The sequence below is a fragment of the Centruroides sculpturatus genome, unplaced genomic scaffold (assembly GCF_000671375.1).
Source record: "Centruroides sculpturatus isolate CEXI.00-Female unplaced genomic scaffold, Cexi_2.0 scaffold280, whole genome shotgun sequence".
NCBI lineage: Eukaryota > Metazoa > Arthropoda > Arachnida > Scorpiones > Buthidae > Centruroides > Centruroides sculpturatus.
Window position 1 is genome coordinate 355113 of NW_019384675.1, and position 27317 is coordinate 382429.

General features: G+C 27.4%; 3 protein-coding genes across 3 annotated transcripts in view; 2 read left to right on the forward strand and 1 right to left on the reverse strand.

Annotated features, from left to right (window-relative positions):
• Window positions 1-10842, reverse strand: part of LOC111626810 (tetraspanin-9-like) — a 54401-nt gene extending 43559 nt beyond the window's left edge. The window contains exon 1 of the mRNA XM_023370316.1: window positions 10577-10842. The gene's annotated coding sequence lies outside the window, so the exon portion shown is untranslated. The remainder of the gene's footprint in view (window positions 1-10576) is intronic.
• Window positions 1-15659, forward strand: part of LOC111626832 (pseudouridine-5'-phosphate glycosidase-like) — a 175913-nt gene extending 160254 nt beyond the window's left edge. The window contains exons 11-13 of the mRNA XM_023370350.1: window positions 12430-12591; window positions 14518-14646; window positions 15035-15659. Coding sequence (XP_023226118.1) covers window positions 12430-12591; window positions 14518-14646; window positions 15035-15226 — 483 coding nt within the window. The 3' untranslated portion in view covers window positions 15227-15659. The remainder of the gene's footprint in view (window positions 1-12429; window positions 12592-14517; window positions 14647-15034) is intronic.
• A 1677-nt stretch (window positions 15660-17336) lies between these two features.
• The window catches only part of LOC111626833, an 86302-nt gene continuing 76321 nt past the window's right edge, over window positions 17337-27317 (forward strand). Inside the window, exons 1-4 of the mRNA XM_023370351.1 lie at window positions 17337-17423; window positions 21964-22125; window positions 24052-24180; window positions 24569-24683. Of these exons, the coding sequence (XP_023226119.1) occupies window positions 17337-17423; window positions 21964-22125; window positions 24052-24180; window positions 24569-24683 (493 nt within the window). The remainder of the gene's footprint in view (window positions 17424-21963; window positions 22126-24051; window positions 24181-24568; window positions 24684-27317) is intronic.

Genomic DNA, 27317 nt, shown 5'->3' on the forward strand with positions numbered 1-27317 from the left:
GCTTCAATCTTTGGCTATGTCTTGGGCTACTCAAATATTTTACGTTTTTGATACTAAATTAACATCTGAAGTATAAGTTTTTTTATTATTTTTATATTTTTCAATATATTTATTTTGTTTGTACAAAATAAAAAAATAATTTTTAACGATACAATAGTCTTTGTTAGGCTTAACATCGACGAAAATTCAACGCGAAGCGACACGCAACGGAGAAAAATTTCGACATCGGATACGTTAAACTATTTTTTCGTACGTAATCGGTTATCCGAAATATCAGTTATACGAACAACCCCAGTCCCCAATTGATTCGGAAAATCGACGCTCTACTGTAATTTAAAATATTTATTTATATAATGCATATAAAAGATTTTCATAAAATCAAAGAAGCGAATATAGTATTTTGAATACGAACAACTAATACAAGACAAATTTAGTACTATTTTGCCAATTAACAACAATTCTGAATTTCAACAAATTTAGTTAATTAAATTATCTCTCCCGAATTACTCAGAGAATGGGGACTTAATAATTTCATCAACCGCATTCACTAATTAGAAGTTAATAAGTAACTAAAACAGCTTCCTTTTCCAATTAGTTTAGTTGTTCTATTATCTAATTATAATTCTATATTTTAATAAGTCAGTCATTTGAATTTGTTTACATATCTAAATAAAGAGAATGGATAAAATTATACGATATATAGTGATTCGGGGTAAGATGGTAAGCTGGGGAAGATATCTAATTTTTGTTATTTTCAAACCGTGACGTCAGATACTGTCATGTGTTTGTAAGATGGATCGTTGGGCCAATATTGAGTGCGGAAAGCTGTAGCTGGCTACCGTTACCACATTTTCTATATCTGAGAAGAATAAAAGCAAGATAAGAACGAAGTTTTTGATGTGAAATGTTTCTAGAATAATTTTAAAACTAAAAGTTAAAATAGAATTTATTAAAAATTTCGAAAAACTATTAATGTATGATGTAGTTAAGGTTCTAAAGTTTCCATTGTCAGCTACAGCCGATCCCGATCGAGCATGCTAGAAACATCATAGTGGCATCTTACCCCAACAAATGGGAAAGATACCACATTTTTCTGGGATAACATTCCTATTTTTAATAAATTTTTGTTTTCTCGTTTTATTGCAGGATATGCATAGAAATTATATAAGGACTTCTCAAAAAGATTGGACTGAAAAAAGCTTTCAGCTAGCTACAGAACACGTTAGAACGGGCGGGAACTTAACAATACTTATACTGTTGCTGCTACACTTACTATAAAGCACTTTGTACTACATATGCAATAAATTAAAATGCAATAAAAATTTGGTTAAGATATTCAAAAATTAATTTTATGCAATTATATTTATCATCTTACCCTAATGGCATTTGGCATATCACCCGGATACTCAGGGTGAAATGCCTAAAATGCCAGACAGTGAAAAAGTTGTCATTGCAAACACAATACATAATTATTTTTCATATACTCCAAAATTTTATTTGAAAAACATACTCAAGAATATGATATTTTCGTTAGAGGTCTCCAAAATTATCGCTATAATTTCCTTCATAAGCAAAATGTTAGGCATCTTCCCCCGAACCACTCTACCTTTATAAATATGATATTTTTATATGTATTTCTACACACACAATAAAAATTTATTTAAATATTGTATTTAAATAGTGATAAGTCGTTTGTAAAATAAATTTAATCATTTCATTTGTATTAAATCTGTTTATTCCAAAATTTATTTTAAAATTGTAAATTCTAACCATTATCAGTTTCGAATTCTGTATTTGTAGGCTTCTCATCCGTTTATACGTTTGTATGGAAAATACACGACAAAAGCCATAGTAAAATGTCGTTGGTCAATTTTTAGGATGTCGACCGAATTCTAAAAAGGGAATTTAATAAAAAGAAAAGAAAGAAAAAATAGATCCTATAATGTAGTGTGTGTTTGCTTGTATCAGATGTTCGTGCAGAAAAGATACACAAAATAAAAAAATTTAAGTATATAAACTACAATAAAAAGTTTTTATAATTTATTAGAGTAGATGAAATTCGTGTTATTAATGTTATCATATGCATAAATATGCTTACGTCGAAATTTATATGATTTGGCAGCATACCATAAGATTATATCAATTTTAACATTTTTCATGTGAAGTTCAATTTTAATTTTCAAAATATTTTAAAACAGTGTTTATATAAAAATTTATTTAAATTCTATTCTTTTGTAATATTTTTTATTACTATTTTTAAAATGAAAATTACTATTTTAATTAAAAGCTAATAAATAATTCATAAATTTATAGACTAGGCCCTACTAGTTAAAACGAAAATGAACTAGATATTTAAAAATTTAAACTTAAATATAACAGCATGAATCTAAAAATATACACAGTAAACTATTTTAACATACGAGTATATTCAAAATTGGTCTAACGTTAATATCGTGATTTATATTATGCCGTATTATATAATCTATAATTAGAAAATAAATGCTGAGATATACTCGGAATTGATTAGAAATCGATAATTCGCATTTATCGATTAAGCGCTTTTTTTACACTCATTAAATATTGATACAAAATTTATAAGAATAATGCCTATATAAATATTCGGTTCTATTTTTGCTAGAGTTAAAACACTTCAGCTTTATTTTTTTTTAATAAAATAAAAAACAGTTTATATTATCGATAGTCTGTTTATAAATTCGCATTATAATTCAGTCTTTTTTTCGACTAAGTCACTGAAAAATAAAGTTAGAAGTTAAAAAGGTTCTTTTACTCTCGGGACTACGAGGTTCCACATGGAAAAGAACGGTAGAATTCTCTTTGTGCAAGAATCGAATCCGGACTCTGTTGATGGAATTTTATCCATTTCCATGTCATCCAGTAGTTCTTTATAACAGCACTTATTATTCCTATATTGTACTTTAATACAGAATGATCAACGTTGCGTACTGGCCGGCTTATACTTAAGAAGTCCAATCAGATTTATTCAAATATTAAAGAAAGTAACATGTATTAAAGCCCACTGTATAAGTGAATGGATGGCACGGCAACGAATAACTTAATTAGTTAAGAACATTTCTAAATTTTTTTACAATTTAGTCTTGTCGTTAATCCAGAAGAAATAAAAATTTCGATTTTTTTCAGTTAAAATATTTAAATGAATATTTTACTTTATGTATTCAATTAAATTATTTCAAGATTACATCAGGGATGTACTGAGAAATTAATAATCAATAATAAATAGATTACAATGTTAAAAACAATTTAAATATCGCTAATAATTATACTATTTTACACCTATTATCTTGTTAATTTCTATAAAATTCTAGAATGATTTACAGTGATAATTAACTTACTATGTATAAAAATAATTTATTAGCATTATATTAATAGACGTGTCATTAAAATAGACTAAAAAATTTTCTAATTTAATTATTAAAACATTGTTCAAATCGGTTCGACATCTTGTTTTCTTTCTCAAATTTTTCAAATTAATTTCACTAGACTCTTGCTAATCCGGCCAGTCCTCATACACAGGGGTGCCGGATTACTAAATGTATAAGCTTAAAGCCTGCCTAAAAGGCAATGAATGACTTAACCTTTCGCTTTTCGGTACCCATAGTTTTTAGAGCTATACTGTTTTCGTTATTGTGAAATTATGTAGTGATAAAGAATTAAATTTAACATTAAATTTAATACAGTAATTGTAAAAGTTACTGCATATACGAAACAAATGAATAAAAGAGATAGACTAGGATGGAGTATACTGGATAATTGAGAGACCGGATTAGCATGAGTATGTTTTGATTTCGCCATTTCTTGTTTTTTGCTACTCGACTTCTGCCATTAAGTCTTCCTGAGAAACCGAATTAGAGTTTAGAGATAAATTACTCATCATTTATTAAAATGTGCTAATATTAACAATTCTTTCGAAAGAATTTAATTTGTTAAACTTTATTAAACTTTAGTTATTATTAAGTAATTAATTTAAATTTTTATCTTAAGTTTGTCTTTATTTAACATTTGAATTTTAATTACTTCTGGATTCGAATTAATGAAAAGATTCTTTATTAGAACATTGCAATGTTAAAATTGCCAGTCAAATTAAAAATGCATTTAAAGATTATTCCAGTTAACTAATTTAAAACAGGAAAAAACCCGTACGGCAAATAAAACAAATACTTTTTTAAAAATAATCTCTGAAATATTTTAATTATAATGTTCAGAATTTCATTAAGACGAAACGTTAATGTCTACAAATAAGAAATTTAAATTTTCACTTGATTTAATTTTATGTTTCTTCAATACAAAAATAATTTCATAATAAAGTAGTATCGATTTTCTGACTCGAGATCTCTTCGTTCAAGTTTGGTCTTCACTAATTAGGAACTCTATTCTCTGTTAACAATACTCTCTAACCTTCGTCATTTTGGAACGTGTCGATTGAATCTGACTCAGACCCTTATCGAATAGGTTTCTATAATTTATCGTTACTGCTCTTCCCTTTTATAATGTTAAGAGAAGGAGCCACTTAAAATAACTCTGCTTCCATTCAAAATATTTACCAAAATTTTAAATATTTCGTTACTAGGAACATCACATTTAAAAACGTTTTTAAGAAAAATCTGAATTAAAAACCGGTGAAATAAATTTTTATTCAAAGTTTTTTTTTAAGATAAGTGACTCTGTTATGGCCCAACAAGTTTGGACTATATGATTAAACTATCATCTCAGAGTCTAGGACATAGACTCTGGATGATAGCTTAGTCATTTCTTGGGGGAAAAAATGCAGTTGGCCAAAATAGTAGTGCAGGCTTAGTGGGCCATGATGGGGGCCCACCAAATCTGAACTATTATTATGTTAATAATAAACAGGACCGTCGAGAGGGAAGCTGGAGATTTTTCCAGAGCTGAGAAAGTTATGGCTCGGTGGTGTTTCTATCCTTATAAAATTAAAACTATTTTTACTAACAAAAAATAAAATCTTTAAGACTGCTATTTATTAACAAACATTCTACGTATTTCTTCAAAGTAAAAAAAATGGCAAAAGGGGCAATCTATCCCGGGTCCCATACAAGCTCCTGACGGCCCTGATAATAAATAAGCAATATTGTTTTTTAAAAAATAAAAAATATGATCGAAGTTTTTTATCGAGAAATTTTCTCCTAGAATTTTATGATGTTTATAATCGTATCCTATAATTTGAAGGGTTAAAAATTGAAAAATTTTCGAAGAATTATAATAATAATTCATTCAAGTTGAACTAATATAATTCCTAGGAAATTATCCATAAAAATAATAAAATTACGGCTAATGAAAAAATTCACTATGAATTCCTAAAGGTGGATAATATATACATATAATTTGTATTTTACTAAAAAATCGTCATTTTCAACGACGAAAGAAAAATTTGATTAAATATATTTAATGTCTTTTTAAATTATTAAGGAAATATAATGATTAAATACATAATTAAATTTATACTAATACTTAATTAAGATTACATCGACATAATCTCCTCTACATATACGAAGAATATAAATTAATGGCAAATATTTAAAAAACATAGTATTTTTGGTGACTATAACATGACATTATTATAACGCGAAAAAGAAAATAATATGTAATTTAAATATACAGTTTATTTAACAATAGCCTACGTGGCAAAAAATTCCAGAAATAAAATTCTTTATATTATTTAGAAAATATTTTCTTGATTTTTGAAATTTTTTAATTAAAATTTTGTTACTCATTTCGTATGTTCTACATTATTTAAAGCTATAAACTTAATGTTAAACATAAATTAATAATATAGATTAGAATAATTTTTGAATTTATTATATTTTATGTATGATTTATTCGATTTTACTTTAACTGTAAGACGTATTAAAAAAGAAAAAAACAGGTACCGATCTAGAAGTTTTATGAAGGGGTTACTTATGAAGTTTAATCTTCATAAGTAATCCTCAAAAACAGAGATAAATAAATTTCGCCTTATAAATCCATTTAATAGCACAATCTGGATGTTTTTAAAATAATTTAAAACTAGAAAATGCGTATTAAAAATCGGGCCTTTATTTTAGGAGGGGGATAGCTCCGTTTCGATCCTCCCTGTAAAGAATCAAATCGAATATTTTTGTAGATGTTTGGAAAACCATTTGAAATAAACCGATGAAGTCTATTTCTATTTCTAAATATTTCTTGGCTGTAACATCATTTCGAGTCCTTTTCAACAGTAACAATTGGGAAGGATTTCTGCGCTTCATGTTTGGAAATCGCTGAGTAATTGCTCTCCTTATCAATTTCCGGTTACAAATGTGCAGTCAATGAGAAATGTAATTCATAGAACTATCAATTCCCGGTATTGAGAGTACTATAATAGCAGTACGAACTATCTGTATTCTATATTAGACTAGTTTAGAGAAGTTTTAGTCAATATATAATGAATCAATTTTCCTTGCAAAACTAAATTCAGGTTTAATCATTGTGTATATGATCCATCAAATGATCTTTTCGAATCATTTTAAATAATTACATACGGGAAGTATTGTCAATTATTTCATTTAAATAGTGCTCTTTTGTTTTTGTTTTCTGCTTCCTTATTCCAAATACTTCATTCTAATTTAGAACTAATAAATCAAAGATTAGACAGATAAGAACGGATAATAGCCCTTTATAACTTTAAACTGACAAATTACTGACAAAACAGTAACTATGATTGATAATACGATATTTTAAGCTTATTGCGATTATATTACAGTATTTATTCATAAAGATAGAATTTCAGTTCATTTGTTAATATCAATTCATTTTTTTATTTGCCGATTAAAAATTAAAATATTTCATTATGATTTACAGAAACAAACATAGTTCATAGTATTCTATAATATAACAGAATAGAAATTTTAATAATAATATACATTAAAATATCTTATGCAGTCTAATTAAATAATATATTAAATTAGAACTTAAAGACAAAATTGTTTTCTAATATGTAAGATCTAAATATCTTCCACAATCGATGATCGTGCAAACATTTAAAAAGTCGGTAAAATTTAAATTATTTTTTTTATCAAAATTTAGTTCACTTTATAAAAGAATATTCTGTTTCTAGACGAAGATTTATGCTTTTTATTTCCAAGAGAAATGTTACTTCCAGAAATGATTTTGTATTATTGCAACTTTCTGTATTTAAAATATTAAAGAAATTATATTAAAAACCAAATATAAACAAACTTAGAAAAAATAAATCAAAGAAATCTATTGGATTTATTTTATAAGCCAGCGCTCGAAAATTATTCATTTTCGATAAGAATAATCTTTAAAAATAATTAGGCCTATATCTTTTTAAATAATCATTCACCAAATAAAAATAAGAACACTGCTCCGATACGAATATTATGAGAACAGGCCTAGACGAAATTCTCTTTTAAAATAATAACTCGGAATTAAATTAACAATTATTACATTAAATGATATTAAATTTTATCATCCTACGCACCAAACCGCAATCAATTCTTATTTCTATTGATACAAAAAAAAGTCATTTAAATCAAAACATTTAAAAGCTTCTAAGCAATTTTATCGAGAAAACACGATACGTTGGAAGATTGAAAGTTTTAAAATAGACATAAATATTTGGTAAACATGTTATTTATTTATTTATTTATTCGAATTTATTATTCATTTTATGCAAATACAACGGCCGACTCCGCAAACGTTAAAGCGTTATTCCTTTCCGAAAGCCTTCTTGCATGTTTTATTTTGTATATTTTAAGAAATAGTCTACAAATACGCATTTATAATAAATACATACAGTCAGTTAGAAGAAACTTTTGCAATATATATTTCATTTACTTACGACAGCTTGTATTTCTTGAACTACAATAGGATAAATATAACTTACAATTTCTTCGACTTCAATACAGTAAATAAATTAAGTAAGACATTTAAATAGGCGCGAGTTTACTCCCTTGATCTTACTCGGTTAACTACTTAAAAAATATATAATTTTTTTACAATAAATTATAACGTACAGAAAATACTGTTTGATACATTTCTATTATTTTGAATTATTCTGGTTTTTGCAATAAAGAAATTGATGAAGTCTATTCTAAATGTCTTACATTATGTTTTTGGATATTTGAATTAAATGCATATATTCTTTTTGATGAATTTTTATTTTAATTTTGATTAATTTAATAAAGTATTTTAAAATTTAAATACAAAATATATTATAAATGAACGAATTTTCTCTTCAATTAAATATAAAACTAATCGTAAGATGACGATTTATAACGTCACGCCATAATTTTATATATAGATGTATAAATATTGATTATTTACTACATTTATTACACTACATATATTTTTTAAATTAAAAATTCTTTATTTTTTTCACTTCTAAACCTATCTTCTTTCTTCTTGTATCTTTTTTTCCCTAAAGATTTGACTTTTTTCCTTTTTAGAATCAATTTTTTTTCCTTTTTACTTAACACTAATTTTATAAAAGAATATATTACGCTTACTTTCGTCCAAAATAACTTTTAACTTCAATAAATTATATTCCTCTGTTATCTGCTACGTAAAATTTGATAAAACATATTTTTAATATAAAAAATTTGCTTACAAGATTATACAAAACAACATTTGAAACGTTATCAATCCATGTTAAAAGAATAATTAGTTAATAAATACAAACAAAAGAATTTTACACAGTACAAAACAAATCGATTTTGCGAAAGAAAATAAAATGAATATAACATTAACGGAACATAATGTTTGTTTTCCTTATAGATGATATAACCCGTGCGTTATCTCTTGGTTTATATTTTCATCTTATATAATCTTTTTAATTAATTCATACAGTTTATAAACAAATTGCTTTTCTTTAAAATCTAATCTAAAAATTACCTTCTTCTATTTTTTTGATTAAAAAAATTACAGTAATAATAATTTATGCAATTGATAAACATAATAAATCTATATTCGTCTCGAATTTCATTATCGAGATAAAAAGAATCAATGAGTGTTTACTCTAATTGCTTGCCGCTTGATAAGTAGAAAGAAACACTTCTGAAATCTTGATTCTGTTCAACGATAATTCACGTCGTCTACTTAAAAATGTTGAAAGGTCAAGGAGGAAGTTATTACACGAAACAATTCTATTTCTTTTCATTGACACGATTAGAAGGAACGGAATGTAAGGAAGATTGGAATGTTTCCGACTAAACTAGTGTCCGCGGCTGTTTCAATTAACTGAAGTTTGTATTATCAAATAAACATTTCCTTCGCGTAAAGAAATTCAATTTTATATCCGTAAAAAAGAAAAATCGAGATCGAAAGTTCTCCGAAAAACTCTTACTTTCTTCGAATTTTTGTTGGCTTCCTTACAATTTAAATTAGTGAAGCATAAGAGTTTTGAAGAGAAATTCATCTATGGAGTGTTTTAGTCGACGACTGATAAGATCGACTTATTGAATGTTACTGTCAGCATCCGGAGATAAAATCTTCTTGGACGCTTCCATCAATCTTTCCGAATGTTATCGAGGAAATACTTTCAGGAACACGCTGTAAATAATAATATATAATCTTCTTTTTTTTCTTCCCGTTAACGATTGTCATTTTTAAGTTCTATTTTCAAACAAATCACGAAAATGACGAAGTCAGTTCGAGCTACGGCATAATTATCCGAGGGCGGACCTTTAGAAATCTCGGGAGATTAGGTGGAGCGTAGAAATAAATTTGTCGCAAAATTACGGCTGTTTTGCAGATCCGACATTCACTCGACATTCCAAATATAGTTTAACGAGTATCATCAAAGCTGTTTCTATAAGGTACAGTACGCTTTGCTTCTGTGTTGTATACGCGACCATCTATGAAACAAAAGGAATTTCCCAAGCGAGTTTCTAGGCCGTTGTACCGAATTTCATGTTAATGTTTTCAGATCGAAACACGTGATAGAAGTAGTGAATAAGATCAATCTTGTGCCAGTCAGAAAAATCGAAATTGGTTTACTAAACGAAAAGAATAGTAGTAATTTTCAGTTAAACAATAAAAAATTAACTCATTCGTCTGAATATTTGATGATCAGTTGTTAGCTGTGGGGCAATTTTTCGTGTAAGAGACATTAGCTTTCATTTTTTAACGACAGAAACTCTTGACTTATTTAATAATAGAAATGCGCGCGAATTAAAAAAAATTCGCAGACAATTTTTCATCAACATCTGCCTTAAAATACTTTATTTATTTTTGTATGACACGTTAAGAGTTCTACTTTGTAAATTCTGTCGGGGACGATAAATAAAAAATTATATGAAATTTATTTTATAAATTAATTAATTCGTCGACATTATTATTACAAATCGTATAATAAGTTAAAGAGAGAGGATTGTTACATAAATCGATTTTCTAATGACGTATTTAAGGATTTAGACGATAAACAATTAACAAACGGGTGATGAAAGATGACATTTTGAGAAGAATCTCCTGGATTATGAATCGTCGTATAACAGCAAAAAACAAATATTAAAAAAAATTATTCGAATTATATATGACTCACCTTAATATGCCAAAAAACATTTCCTTCGGGTTTAGGTCTTCGATAATAGATCCGAATTATCGCGGAAGCCACGCACTTTGTATAAACAAGATGCTGGCAGACGGCCGTCTCTTTTCTCAACTGCAGACATATCTTGGTCTCCCCTCCTCGATACGACCAAGCATTTGACGTCATTCCATGCTGTGCGACTCCTTGCGGTAGAAGGGAAACTCCAACTACTACTCCTGTGGTTTATCTTCGTATCAAAGCTATCCAATTTCTAATTTATGGCGAATTTAAATCTTATTTTTCTATAGTAAAGAGTATAATAAACATCTATACATAATACCAGATGTAATAATTCATACGCATTTAAAAACGGGACTTGATTATAAATTTTTTATTGCTATATATTATCTCTATACGCCAAACTGGTGCTGATTGAAACAGCTTATATTAATTAAAACTTATAATTCTTTAACATAAACTGATATAAAATCGAAATAAGAAGCCGTCTAAGTTATAAAGTCGTATGGCTTAATGCCTAAAATATTATTAATCTAATATTTCGTAAGATTAAAGTTTGCTTCTTTTTTTTTTTTGTTATTAAAGAAACTTAATATGGATTCAATGAAATATAATAAATACTCCGCCGTATGTAGAATTTACTCGAATTATTCGAGTTTAAAAAACCGCCGAATACTAAATGTAAATAAAAATTTGTTCATCGATCAAAATTTAACTGGACAGGATCACTTTTACTCAGGAAATTTCTTTCCATATGTTTTTCTGCCCATATATCTACTATATCCGGGCATAAAAGACATTGATGAATTATTTTCAAGATACGGTGTCATATTTAGAACTTTATAAGAAGTAACATTCCTGTTAGAAATATAATGTATTATATATCATATAGGCCTACATAACATTCTATAAGAAATTGCTCATCTGTCCGTTTAAATCTAATTATTCTTTCTCAATTCGTGTGATTTATTACTATAAAATATAGTTATATTTGTAGGCTATATAATGATCATTTTTATATTATAATAAATAAACGAACTACTTATATTATGTCGTTAGAAATATGAATTCGATAAAATAATGATACGTAATTCTCATTACAGGATGATATGGTCTGACATGTTTAAGTTAAGTAAACTATAGCTTAGGGCCTCCTGTTATTCTCAAAGACACTTTATACGTACTACCTATTATTTGCTAAAGAAAGAAAGGGCCTTTTGTATTTTGTAGCAAAAAACCACAAGAAGTCTAAATCCGGTTTTCACTCTGAAATTTTCTGTATGTTATTACTGTAGATGAAATGTCTTCCGAAGTCTAAACTGATGTAATTATTTTAATGGCTATTAAAATAATGTTTTCTTAGCTAATTAGCTTTCGTTGCATGAATTTCCTCAAGTTTTTCTTACATTTTAAAACTTTTTTTATTATATAAAATTTCTTCGGTAATACATAAAATTTATTACGTTATTTAGTATTTTAAGTAGTAAAAGAAATTTAGTTGACTCATTGCAGGTTTCCTTTTATAAATGTTAATATCTAAATAATATTTAGTAGATGAAAATTTGGTAGTGCTTAATAAATTAATTAATATTGTCATTTTACTAACTGTATAGCCTATCTTAGATTAGATCTAGCTAAATTAAATTTTACTTTGATTGTTTCGTAAATTGGCACACTATAAAGTAAACTAGTACTTGATAATCGTTGGCCACGGGCATAAAAACTATTATTGCGTGTCTAACCTTCCCTTTAACAAGATTTGTTTTCAGTAGCATTATTCACGCACGAATACTTTCTAATGAATAAATTTACATAATTACATTATAATTTTATTTATTTATTTACAGCACGATGGTAGAAGTTATTCAGGAAAGATTCAATCTTCTGCTGGAGGAGTTGGAAGGAATATTGCCGACTGTTTATCTAGATTAGGGAAAGATCCTTTACTTATATCTACTATTGGTGACGATAGAAATGGAAAAACAATTGTGAATCAAAATACAAACATGGTAGCATATTTATAATATATATTTAGAAAATAATACATAAATAATAAGCATAATAAATATTTATACTGTAAAGTCGTGAAACACTTGTTTTATTCTTTAAAAAATAAAATAATTTGAGTTGATTTACATAAAATAAATTGCCTTAAAATTTTTAGTACTTTAGGGAAATATCTATATTGCATTTAAATTTTAAACTTGACACTTTTATAAAATTAGATTAAGTTTTTAATAATTTATTATTTTTAAACTGTTACTTTAAATGATTAATATTGAATTTTAGATATGAAAAAAAAGTTTATTAAGGAGAAAAACATATTATATCAACAATTAATTATTAGTAAATGAATAATTTATGTTAATATTTATATTTTAAATATATTTATTTATTTGTTTATTTTTTGTATTTTTATATTGATTTTTACTAAATTTTAGTAAATATCTAAAATTTTAAATTTCGTTATAATTATATTAATGAAGAATATAAGAATATAACATTAATTTTTTGGACGGTAAATGTTTTATTAAAATTTATATTTGATGGTTCACACTTCTGAAAAATAATATTTAAAAAAAATAATAATAAAAGATTAAATTTTTGTTGCATTTTATGTAAAATATTCAAGAAACTTTCAGTTTTAATATAAAATTTAAAGAATGCTAAATTAAACTATTTATTATTTAAATTATATTATTTTACTTCATATTAACACTGCAAACAAAAATTTCTAATTTAGTTTCCTAGAAAAATAGTTTAACTGAAGTATTTTAGTTTTAAGAATGATGTCAACAAAAACTTATTTCAAAAATATAAAGCATAATAAATAAGTTTAGTTTTAAATTATTTACGAGAACAAATTGCATGTTTAGAAATTTAACTGTTTAAATATTAAAAATATACGAAAAGGATTAAAATAATTGTAATTTTACTTCAGCTTTTATATTTTCCAAATGTTAACGTACCATTAAAATGTAAAATTAGTTTAAATTTTCTTTAAAGTCAAATTTTTATTTTTTAAATATTAAGTAAAATAATTACTATTAATGAAATCGTATTGAATTAGAAATTTAAATAATATTTTAAAGCATTTATGCATATATATATATTAAATACATTTTTTTAAATTGTAGTCCCCAGAAACTTGAAAACACTTAAAGTATGATGAATAAAATTTTAATTTAATACTTTATTTTTAAATTTTAATTATGTATTTCGATTTTTTTATTGTAAAATTAATGGTTTGATTTAAAATATTCGTTTTTCCCCCTCCAAAAAATGCTGGTGTGACATTAAAAACGATGAGAACAGAAACAAACGTTTATAAATAAAAATTCAATACTTTGAATGAAAACAAAACTGGGAAAAGGCGAGAAAGCTTTCTCCAAATTTAACTAAAAGTATTTTGTGTCAGCTGATGACGTAAAAGCTGCATGACAAATTCCAGACTTTGGAAAAGGCAACTCAAACAACTTGTTTATATGGGAACTATTTATCAAATAGATAAAAAAAAATAATAATAACAATTTACACAGATTAAAACATTTTTTAAAGCAAATCTTACAAAAAAAATTAAAATGATTTTTTAATAATAAAATTATAAATTCTATTTTCATTTAAAATGGATTGAATTAAAATGTTTTAAGATTTTTAAATGAATTTTATGTAAAAAATAAACTTATTTAAGTTAAGAGAAAGTTGCGTTTTTATATTAAATTTCTGTTGTAAATTATATGAAAAGAAGGGAAATTTAATTTCATAATTAAATTTTACAGCATGTAAAATTTTTACAAGAAATACTTCTAAAATATTAAATACGACGAAAACAATTATACTAAACTAAAATAGCAATAACTAGAAAGTAGTTTGTTTAAATTTTGAATATTTTGATAAATATTTTTAATACTAATATAATTATATTGATTATTAAGGATGTCCAAGGAATAAGAGTGCTTTCGAGTGTACCATCAGCTGTTTATTGTGCTATTTTGAATGTAAATGGACAATGTTTATTTGGAATCAAAGATATGAAAGCTCATGATTTCATCGACATGTCACACGTAAGTATCAAATTTTAAGCTAATAAGCATTAAAAAAACTCAAACTTATTTTTATTTTATCGTTCATCTACTCCAAGCAGAAAAGTAATTTAAAGCATTTATTTGAAAACGCGTACAAAAAAATCTTAATTTAAAACCTGTTAGTTACGAGTAATTAAAACATGCAATTTTCATTAAATCAGTTGAGCAATGGCACAAAAATTAACTAATTTAAATAAACAACGAAATTTAATATGCAGAAATTAATTTTCAAACATTATTAAAATTTATTTATGCAAAATAAAGTCTGAAAGTTAACAATCAAATTAATTTCATTGATTTTATTTTAACTAAACTTTTTGTCTTCTATTAAATTTCAATGAATATATTCAATATTTAATTTTATTAGATTCTTAAGTATAAACGTTCGATTTTGGAATCTCCTTTAATTGTATTGGACGGAAACGTTCCCCAAAATGAAATTTGTCAAGTTTTGCAATTATGTCGAATGTATAATAAACCAGGTAAAATTTTACATAAATTTTTATATTTTGTAAACATTTTTAGAACATTTGAGTCGCGTATAAAAATGGTTGGGTAGATTTTTAAATTATATTCTTACCCCATGCAGGGTTTCGTCTTGGGCGGCAAAATATACGCATATTTAGGTTAACTAACCAATCAATTGAATCACTAAAACTATGTTCCTTAAAAAAGTTTATTCCTGTTTATACTTTCTATTACAGTATAATTATTGTTATTTTTATTACTCTTAATTTACACAAGGTGGAAATCTTGTGATAATTAAGAGGGCCTGTTTAGCAACCTATTATGGGTTCGGTCAAGACCACAATAAGGCAGCCTGCTGATGAGGGAAAGACCCTCTTTTCCTGAGAGTGAATATATAAATATATAGTGAATTTAAATAAGAGTATAAAAATACGACGACCGGATGTCGGAATGGTTGCGGTGGCAATCCATAGTTCTGGGGGACCCGGGATCGAATCTGGGCGGGACAAAAAACTCCAGGAATTTTCGGAGGTTCAACGGTCTGGTCCAGATATGTCGGAGTTCCGTCTCTCAATACCTGGCCGTCCCTTTGGACTACTCGCTACTTGCCTAATGGACGAGCCTTCTCTGGTTCCTCTGTAAGGACTATGGAGGGTATGGACTATAGTTAGTTCCGTGTAATGACCATTAAAATATTTTGTTGTACAAAATTGGTTTCGTCTTATGGAATATGAAAACGGGTCTGTCAAGATGGAATGCCTGTCGAGAGGACATTCAATGGGAAACTAGTTAGATGTTAGGCACGTGAAGAAAACACGGAAAAATCCACGTGACCCTCTCGTTAGTGAGGCGCGAACCCAAAATTCCTATTAGAAAAAATAAAGTAAATCTTAGAAAGGATTTGCTCATCCTGGCCCTTTCTTTTAGACGCTCTTGATGTCTAATTTTAATGAAAATTTAGCTTCAAATAATAGTATATATTTAGAAAACATTAAGAAATAACGAACAATTATTTATTGTCACATCGCAACAATGCCGGGCTGCAATTCTTAATCATATTTTTAATGTTCTCCACGTCAAATTAGTAGTGTTTTGCCCCTGTACATCATACTTTTCCTGTTAGTAATAGTCATGTTGGCCAGCTATCTAACTCTTCTCAGGGAAGAGTTTTTAAATTAAATTAACATAACTTTTGGTTTGTATTGGAAGTTGCTATATAGTTAATCGAGGTCTCCTTCTCATAAGCTTTCCATATCTGGTCGCAACTTTCATCTATCTAACTCCGTTCTCGAGATTAAGGAAAGACAGACAGACAGATGACAGAGGAAATTTATAGGTCTACAGTTTTTTTTAAATTGCAGTCCAATAATCATAATTTTTATAATTTATTTACTAAAAATGAAGTAATTTGTTTTCAGTAGTTCTTTACTTCTATATCAAATAATGCTATTTGCAACGGACATTATGATTCCAGCCGTGATGTAAAATACCAGATTCCATTGATCAATGGTTTCCATATCGAAAAACAAAATTTTAAAAATCGCAACCAATAATCATAATTTTTATAGTTTATTTACTAAAAATGAAGTAATTTGTTTTCAGTAGTTCTTTACTTCTATATCAAATAATGCTATTTGCAATACAATTGAAATACAGTATATTAATACTATTATAAAGCTGATGGAGAGAGCTTTTCCTTCGTACATCTTTATTAAAAATTATTGCGACATCGTCACAATGGCCTGAAATTTTTAATCATATTTTTAATTTATTTAATTTAAAATATATGCTCTCCACCTAAAATTAGTACTGTAGTGTCTTGCTCCTGTACATCAGTTAAATCGTGCTGGTCATCTGTCTAACTCCTTTCAGGAAAAATTTTCGAATGAAATTTCCTAAAATTTAAGTTTTGGTTTGATAGGCTTTTTTATAACTCTTTCCGCTTTGTGGGTACTAAGATGACCTTTTTTAGCAAGCCCACTACGGGTTCAACCAGGTCCACAATTTGGCGGCAGGGTGGTGAGGGACGGAAGCCGACATATCCATCCGGATTCGATTCCGGGTCCCCCAGAGTGGTAGGCTGCCACCTTGACCGCTCGGCCATCCGGCCGCATATTTAGGATTTAATTATTTCAGTCGAAGCGGTAGGCTGCCACCTTGACCGCTCGGCCATCCGGCCGTCGGTTTGATGGCCTATGACAATGCAACACAGGCAATCTGTCAAGAGTGGAATGCCTCTTGGGGAGTACTTTCTATGGAAAATTGGCTTCTATTTAGGTGTTAGATACGTAAAGAAAAATCCAGGAAAAGTTTACCTGGTTACAATGTAAGCCTATCGTTCTAGGGAATCTGGGGACAAATTCCGCCGGAATGAAAAATTTCAGAAATTTTCCGGGGTTGATCCATTCCAGATAAGTCGCGCCCCGTTGGTCGAACCACGATGGGCTTGATAAAAATTGACCACAGTGAGTAAAGAGTCAAAAATGAAAAAAAAATTACAGTAGACCCCTTATAAAACGGGGTCATATAATATGGATTTGTATATAACGGCGAAAAAATTGCGATCGTATTCGTATAAACACGCTAAAAGAGACTCGTATGATACGGTAAAACGTCATCGCCGACTCGTGTCGCGACAGGATTGGTCGAATCTAGACCAATAGCGGATATTGCAAAACCGTTGAGTTTAAACGAGCAGCGGACCTACTAAAAACCATTTATTATTTAACGGCCATAAAAATTATATTTATATTAATGATGTCTCCAAAGTTCAGCAAATTTTTCGCAGAAAAATAATTTATCAGGAAACACGCGCCAGCCNAAAAATTTGCTTACAAGATTATACAAAACAACATTTGAAACGTTATCAATCCATGTTAGAATCAATTTTTTTTCCTTTTTACTTAACACTAATTTTATAAAAGAATATATTACGCTTACTTTCGTCCAAAATAACTTTTAACTTCAATAAATTATATTCCTCTGTTATCTGCTACGTAAAATTTGATAAAACATATTTTTAATATAAAAAATTTGCTTACAAGATTATACAAAACAACATTTGAAACGTTATCAATCCATGTTAAAAGAATAATTAGTTAATAAATACAAACAAAAGAATTTTACACAGTACAAAACAAATCGATTTTGCGAAAGAAAATAAAATGAATATAACATTAACGGAACATAATGTTTGTTTTCCTTATAGATGATATAACCCGTGCGTTATCTCTTGGTTTATATTTTCATCTTATATAATCTTTTTAATTAATTCATACAGTTTATAAACAAATTGCTTTTCTTTAAAATCTAATCTAAAAATTACCTTCTTCTATTTTTTGATTAAAAAAATTACAGTAATAATAATTTATGCAATTGATAAACATAATAAATCTATATTCGTCTCGAATTTCATTATCGAGATAAAAAGAATCAATGAGTGTTTACTCTAATTGCTTGCCGCTTGATAAGTAGAAAGAAACACTTCTGAAATCTTGATTCTGTTCAACGATAATTCACGTCGTCTACTTAAAAATGTTGAAAGGTCAAGGAGGAAGTTATTACACGAAACAATTCTATTTCTTTTCATTGACACGATTAGAAGGAACGGAATGTAAGGAAGATTGGAATGTTTCCGACTAAACTAGTGTCCGCGGCTGTTTCAATTAACTGAAGTTTGTATTATCAAATAAACATTTCCTTCGCGTAAAGAAATTCAATTTTATATCCGTAAAAAAGAAAAATCGAGATCGAAACTTCTCCGAAAAACTCTTACTTTCTTCGAATTTTTGTTGGCTTCCTTACAATTTAAATTAGTGAAGCATAAGAGTTTTGAAGAGAAATTCATCTATGGAGTGTTTTAGTCGACGACTGATAAGATCGACTTATTGAATGTTACTGTCAGCATCCGGAGATAAAATCTTCTTGGACGCTTCCATCAATCTTTCCGAATGTTATCGAGGAAATACTTTCAGGAACACGCTGTAAATAATAATATATAATCTTCTTTTTTTTCTTCCCGTTAACGATTGTCATTTTTAAGTTCTATTTTCAAACAAATCACGAAAATGACGAAGTCAGTTCGAGCTACGGCATAATTATCCGAGGGCGGACCTTTAGAAATCTCGGGAGATTAGGTGGAGCGTAGAAATAAATTTGTCGCAAAATTACGGCTGTTTTGCAGATCCGACATTCACTCGACACTCCAAATATAGTTTAACGAGTATCATCAAAGCTGTTTCTATAAGGTACAGTACGCTTTGCTTCTGTGTTGTATACGCGACCATCTATGAAACAAAAGGAATTTCCCAAGCGAGTTTCTAGGCCGTTGTACCGAATTTCATGTTAATGTTTTCAGATCGAAACACGTGATAGAAGTAGTGAATAAGATCAATCTTGTGCCAGTCAGAAAAATCGAAATTGGTTTACTAAACGAAAAGAATAGTAGTAATTTTCAGTTAAACAATAAAAAATTAACTCATTCGTCTGAATATTTGATGATCAGTTGTTAGCTGTGGGGCAATTTTTCGTGTAAGAGACATTAGCTTTCATTTTTTAACGACAGAAACTCTTGACTTATTTAATAATAGAAATGCGCGCGAATTAAAAAAAATTCGCAGACAATTTTTCATCAACATCTGCCTTAAAATACTTTATTTATTTTTGTATGACACGTTAAGAGTTCTACTTTGTAAATTCTGTCGGGGACGATAAATAAAAAATTATATGAAATTTATTTTATAAATTAATTAATTCGTCGACATTATTATTACAAATCGTATAATAAGTTAAAGAGAGAGGATTGTTACATAAATCGATTTTCTAATGACGTATTTAAGGATTTAGACGATAAACAATTAACAAACGGGTGATGAAAGATGACATTTTGAGAAGAATCTCCTGGATTATGAATCGTCGTATAACAGCAAAAAACAAATATTAAAAAAAATTATTCGAATTATATATGACTCACCTTAATATGCCAAAAAACATTTCCTTCGGGTTTAGGTCTTCGATAATAGATCCGAATTATCGCGGAAGCCACGCACTTTGTATAAACAAGATGCTGGCAGACGGCCGTCTCTTTTCTCAACTGCAGACATATCTTGGTCTCCCCTCCTCGATACGACCAAGCATTTGACGTCATTCCATGCTGTGCGACTCCTTGCGGTAGAAGGGAAACTCCAACTACTACTCCTGTGGTTTATCTTCGTATCAAAGCTATCCAATTTCTAATTTATGGCGAATTTAAATCTTATTTTTCTATAGTAAAGAGTATAATAAACATCTATACATAATACCAGATGTAATAATTCATACGCATTTAAAAACGGGACTTGATTATAAATTTTTTATTGCTATATATTATCTCTATACGCCAAACTGGTGCTGATTGAAACAGCTTATATTAATTAAAACTTATAATTCTTTAACATAAACTGATATAAAATCGAAATAAGAAGCCGTCTAAGTTATAAAGTCGTATGGCTTAATGCCTAAAATATTATTAATCTAATATTTCGTAAGATTAAAGTTTGCTTCTTTTTTTTTTTTTTTGTTATTAAAGAAACTTAATATGGATTCAATGAAATATAATAAATACTCCGCCGTATGTAGAATTTACTCGAATTATTCGAGTTTAAAAAACCGCCGAATACTAAATGTAAATAAAAATTTGTTCATCGATCAAAATTTAACTGGACAGGATCACTTTTACTCAGGAAATTTCTTTCCATATGTTTTTCTGCCCATATATCTACTATATCCGGGCATAAAAGACATTGATGAATTATTTTCAAGATACGGTGTCATATTTAGAACTTTATAAGAAGTAACATTCCTGTTAGAAATATAATGTATTATATATCATATAGGCCTACATAACATTCTATAAGAAATTGCTCATCTGTCCGTTTAAATCTAATTATTCTTTCTCAATTCGTGTGATTTATTACTATAAAATATAGTTATATTTGTAGGCTATATAATGATCATTTTTATATTATAATAAATAAACGAACTACTTATATTATGTCGTTAGAAATATGAATTCGATAAAATAATGATACGTAATTCTCATTACAGGATGATATGGTCTGACATGTTTAAGTTAAGTAAACTATAGCTTAGGGCCTCCTGTTATTCTCAAAGACACTTTATACGTACTACCTATTATTTGCTAAAGAAAGAAAGGGCCTTTTGTATTTTGTAGCAAAAAACCACAAGAAGTCTAAATCCGGTTTTCACTCTGAAATTTTCTGTATGTTATTACTGTAGATGAAATGTCTTCCGAAGTCTAAACTGATGTAATTATTTTAATGGCTATTAAAATAATGTTTTCTTAGCTAATTAGCTTTCGTTGCATGAATTTCCTCAAGTTTTTCTTACATTTTAAAACTTTTTTTATTATATAAAATTTCTTCGGTAATACATAAAATTTATTACGTTATTTAGTATTTTAAGTAGTAAAAGAAATTTAGTTGACTCATTGCAGGTTTCCTTTTATAAATGTTAATATCTAAATAATATTTAGTAGATGAAAATTTGGTAGTGCTTAATAAATTAATTAATATTGTCATTTTACTAACTGTATAGCCTATCTTAGATTAGATCTAGCTAAATTAAATTTTACTTTGATTGTTTCGTAAATTGGCACACTATAAAGTAAACTAGTACTTGATAATCGTTGGCCACGGGCATAAAAACTATTATTGCGTGTCTAACCTTCCCTTTAACAAGATTTGTTTTCAGTAGCATTATTCACGCACGAATACTTTCTAATGAATAAATTTACATAATTACATTATAATTTTATTTATTTATTTACAGCACGATGGTAGAAGTTATTCAGGAAAGATTCAATCTTCTGCTGGAGGAGTTGGAAGGAATATTGCCGACTGTTTATCTAGATTAGGGAAAGATCCTTTACTTATATCTACTATTGGTGACGATAGAAATGGAAAAACAATTGTGAATCAAAATACAAACATGGTAGCATATTTATAATATATATTTAGAAAATAATACATAAATAATAAGCATAATAAATATTTATACTGTAAAGTCGTGAAACACTTGTTTTATTCTTTAAAAAATAAAATAATTTGAGTTGATTTACATAAAATAAATTGCCTTAAAATTTTTAGTACTTTAGGGAAATATCTATATTGCATTTAAATTTTAAACTTGACACTTTTATAAAATTAGATTAAGTTTTTAATAATTTATTATTTTTAAACTGTTACTTTAAATGATTAATATTGAATTTTAGATATGAAAAAAAAGTTTATTAAGGAGAAAAACATATTATATCAACAATTAATTATTAGTAAATGAATAATTTATGTTAATATTTATATTTTAAATATATTTATTTATTTGTTTATTTTTTGTATTTTTATATTGATTTTTACTAAATTTTAGTAAATATCTAAAATTTTAAATTTCGTTATAATTATATTAATGAAGAATATAAGAATATAACATTAATTTTTTGGACGGTAAATGTTTTATTAAAATTTATATTTGATGGTTCACACTTCTGAAAAATAATATTTAAAAAAAATAATAATAAAAGATTAAATTTTTGTTGCATTTTATGTAAAATATTCAAGAAACTTTCAGTTTTAATATAAAATTTAAAGAATGCTAAATTAAACTATTTATTATTTAAATTATATTATTTTACTTCATATTAACACTGCAAACAAAAATTTCTAATTTAGTTTCCTAGAAAAATAGTTTAACTGAAGTATTTTAGTTTTAAGAATGATGTCAACAAAAACTTATTTCAAAAATATAAAGCATAATAAATAAGTTTAGTTTTAAATTATTTACGAGAACAAATTGCATGTTTAGAAATTTAACTGTTTAAATATTAAAAATATACGAAAAGGATTAAAATAATTGTAATTTTACTTCAGCTTTTATATTTTCCAAATGTTAACGTACCATTAAAATGTAAAATTAGTTTAAATTTTCTTTAAAGTCAAATTTTTATTTTTTAAATATTAAGTAAAATAATTACTATTAATGAAATCGTATTGAATTAGAAATTTAAATAATATTTTAAAGCATTTATGCATATATATATATTAAATACATTTTTTTAAATTGTAGTCCCCAGAAACTTGAAAACACTTAAAGTATGATGAATAAAATTTTAATTTAATACTTTATTTTTAAATTTTAATTATGTATTTCGATTTTTTTATTGTAAAATTAATGGTTTGATTTAAAATATTCGTTTTTCCCCCTCCAAAAAATGCTGGTGTGACATTAAAAACGATGAGAACAGAAACAAACGTTTATAAATAAAAATTCAATACTTTGAATGAAAACAAAACTGGGAAAAGGCGAGAAAGCTTTCTCCAAATTTAACTAAAAGTATTTTGTGTCAGCTGATGACGTAAAAGCTGCATGACAAATTCCAGACTTTGGAAAAGGCAACTCAAACAACTTGTTTATATGGGAACTATTTATCAAATAGATAAAAAAAAATAATAATAACAATTTACACAGATTAAAACATTTTTTAAAGCAAATCTTACAAAAAAAATTAAAATGATTTTTTAATAATAAAATTATAAATTCTATTTTCATTTAAAATGGATTGAATTAAAATGTTTTAAGATTTTTAAATGAATTTTATGTAAAAAATAAACTTATTTAAGTTAAGAGAAAGTTGCGTTTTTATATTAAATTTCTGTTGTAAATTATATGAAAAGAAGGGAAATTTAATTTCATAATTAAATTTTACAGCATGTAAAATTTTTACAAGAAATACTTCTAAAATATTAAATACGACGAAAACAATTATACTAAACTAAAATAGCAATAACTAGAAAGTAGTTTGTTTAAATTTTGAATATTTTGATAAATATTTTTAATACTAATATAATTATATTGATTATTAAGGATGTCCAAGGAATAAGAGTGCTTTCGAGTGTACCATCAGCTGTTTATTGTGCTATTTTGAATGTAAATGGACAATGTTTATTTGGAATCAAAGATATGAAAGCTCATGATTTCATCGACATGTCACACGTAAGTATCAAATTTTAAGCTAATAAGCATTAAAAAAACTCAAACTTATTTTTATTTTATCGTTCATCTACTCCAAGCAGAAAAGTAATTTAAAGCATTTATTTGAAAACGCGTACAAAAAAATCTTAATTTAAAACCTGTTAGTTACGAGTAATTAAAACATGCAATTTTCATTAAATCAGTTGAGCAATGGCACAAAAATTAACTAATTTAAATAAACAACGAAATTTAATATGCAGAAATTAATTTTCAAACATTATTAAAATTTATTTATGCAAAATAAAGTCTGAAAGTTAACAATCAAATTAATTTCATTGATTTTATTTTAACTAAACTTTTTGTCTTCTATTAAATTTCAATGAATATATTCAATATTTAATTTTATTAGATTCTTAAGTATAAACGTTCGATTTTGGAATCTCCTTTAATTGTATTGGACGGAAACGTTCCCCAAAATGAAATTTGTCAAGTTTTGCAATTATGTCGAATGTATAATAAACCAGGTAAAATTTTACATAAATTTTTATATTTTGTAAACATTTTTAGAACATTTGAGTCGCGTATAAAAATGGTTGGGTAGATTTTTAAATTATATTCTTACCCCATGCAGGGTTTCGTCTTGGGCGGCAAAATATACGCATATTTAGGTTAACTAACCAATCAATTGAATCACTAAAACTATGTTCCTTAAAAAAGTTTATTCCTGTTTATACTTTCTATTACAGTATAATTATTGTTATTTTTATTACTCTTAATTTACACAAGGTGGAAATCTTGTGATAATTAAGAGGGCCTGTTTAGCAACCTATTATGGGTTCGGTCAAGACCACAATAAGGCAGCCTGCTGATGAGGGAAAGACCCTCTTTTCCTGAGAGTGAATATATAAATATATAGTGAATTTAAATAAGAGTATAAAAATACGACGACCGGATGTCGGAATGGTTGCGGTGGCAATCCATAGTTCTGGGGGACCCGGGATCGAATCTGGGCGGGACAAAAAACTCCAGGAATTTTCGGAGGTTCAACGGTCTGGTCCAGATATGTCGGAGTTCCGTCTCTCAATACCTGGCCGTCCCTTTGGACTACTCGCTACTTGCCTAATGGACGAGCCTTCTCTGGTTCCTCTGTAAGGACTATGGAGGGTATGGACTATAGTTAGTTCCGTGTAATGACCATTAAAATATTTTGTTGTACAAAATTGGTTTCGTCTTATGGAATATGAAAACGGGTCTGTCAAGATGGAATGCCTGTCGAGAGGACATTCAATGGGAAACTAGTTAGATGTTAGGCACGTGAAGAAAACACGGAAAAATCCACGTGACCCTCTCGTTAGTGAGGCGCGAACCCAAAATTCCTATTAGAAAAAATAAAGTAAATCTTAGAAAGGATTTGCTCATCCTGGCCCTTTCTTTTAGACGCTCTTGATGTCTAATTTTAATGAAAATTTAGCTTCAAATAATAGTATATATTTAGAAAACATTAAGAAATAACGAACAATTATTTATTGTCACATCGCAACAATGCCGGGCTGCAATTCTTAATCATATTTTTAATGTTCTCCACGTCAAATTAGTAGTGTTTTGCCCCTGTACATCATACTTTTCCTGTTAGTAATAGTCATGTTGGCCAGCTATCTAACTCTTCTCAGGGAAGAGTTTTTAAATTAAATTAACATAACTTTTGGTTTGTATTGGAAGTTGCTATATAGTTAATCGAGGTCTCCTTCTCATAAGCTTTCCATATCTGGTCGCAACTTTCATCTATCTAACTCCGTTCTCGAGATTAAGGAAAGACAGACAGACAGATGACAGAGGAAATTTATAGGTCTACAGTTTTTTTTAAATTGCAGTCCAATAATCATAATTTTTATAATTTTAAAAAATTAATTCTGTTCTGTTTCCAAAAATATTGTAAATAAAAATTTAATAACAGAAATAACAAATTACATTAGTCTTATGAATATATATATATATATATAAAATAAATAGGCTATATAAGTTTTTAGAAAGCTGAATTTGTTACAAGTATAAACTTAGAATTTATGCATCTGGATATTATTGCAATCATCAACAGAATTAGTCTATTTTGTTTCACACTTAATAATCTAAACATGGCGAAAGTAGTTTTGGGAAGAAGCCAAGATTTTGAGAAAATCGAGTACAAGCAATAATACTGTATATAGTGAAAAAAATTCTGAAATAATTATAGAATATTAAATTTTTTTAAATAAAATAATTCGCGAAAATAATAAAAAAGCTTTTATGCTTTTCTTTCTTTTTGACTTTTTTCGCCTTGTAGACACTAAAACAGCCTTTTAACCATAACCATTGTTAGTTCGTCCATGCCCACAATAGGAATGGCAGGATGGTGAGGGAAGTGGTTCGACACATTCTGGACTGACCACCCCGAAAGATTCCTGGATTTTAGGATAGATTCTAGATCTCTCGGAGCGGTAGGCTGATGTCTTAACCACTTTTATGCTATAATTATATTTTTTTTAAGTTAATTTACTGGTAATACTCCTATACTTCAAAAAAAAAGTCAAATCGTTTTTCGATATGTATCGTGTTCAGGTAGAAGATGAATGAATAAGTGTATTGCAGATTGATCAAAATAAAGTTGGAGACTTTCAAAAAATTCAAGGTTGTTCGCATTATTTAAAGTAAAATTGTTAATTCATGAGAGTATCGAATTTAGTCAGAGACATTTGAGAAATGGATTGATTTAAATTGAGATTACATTCGATCCAGTATATTTTTATCTTTTCTAGAAATGTAGCAACGTGTTCAATTTTAGGATAACATTAAAATTACCAAGTATCATAGAAATCTATTGAAATAAATTATCTGGTATTATGGATTGATAACTTTTGAGAAATGACAATTTATCGATTTCGCATCATCATTATGTTACTGCATATCTGATATTAAAGAAAGGGGGGAAAAGTGTTTCTTTACTTGACCGTAAACATGTTTTGATCGAAATTTAGTCAAAATTTCCATAGATATTTGAGGATTTCTCTGAAAATATTATATATATTAACATGTTTCGTTTGTAATATTTTATAGGGAAGAAATGCTAACAGTTTTCATATACAGTATTTTGTCTGTCTGCTGTGAAAGTAGAGTAATAGCAC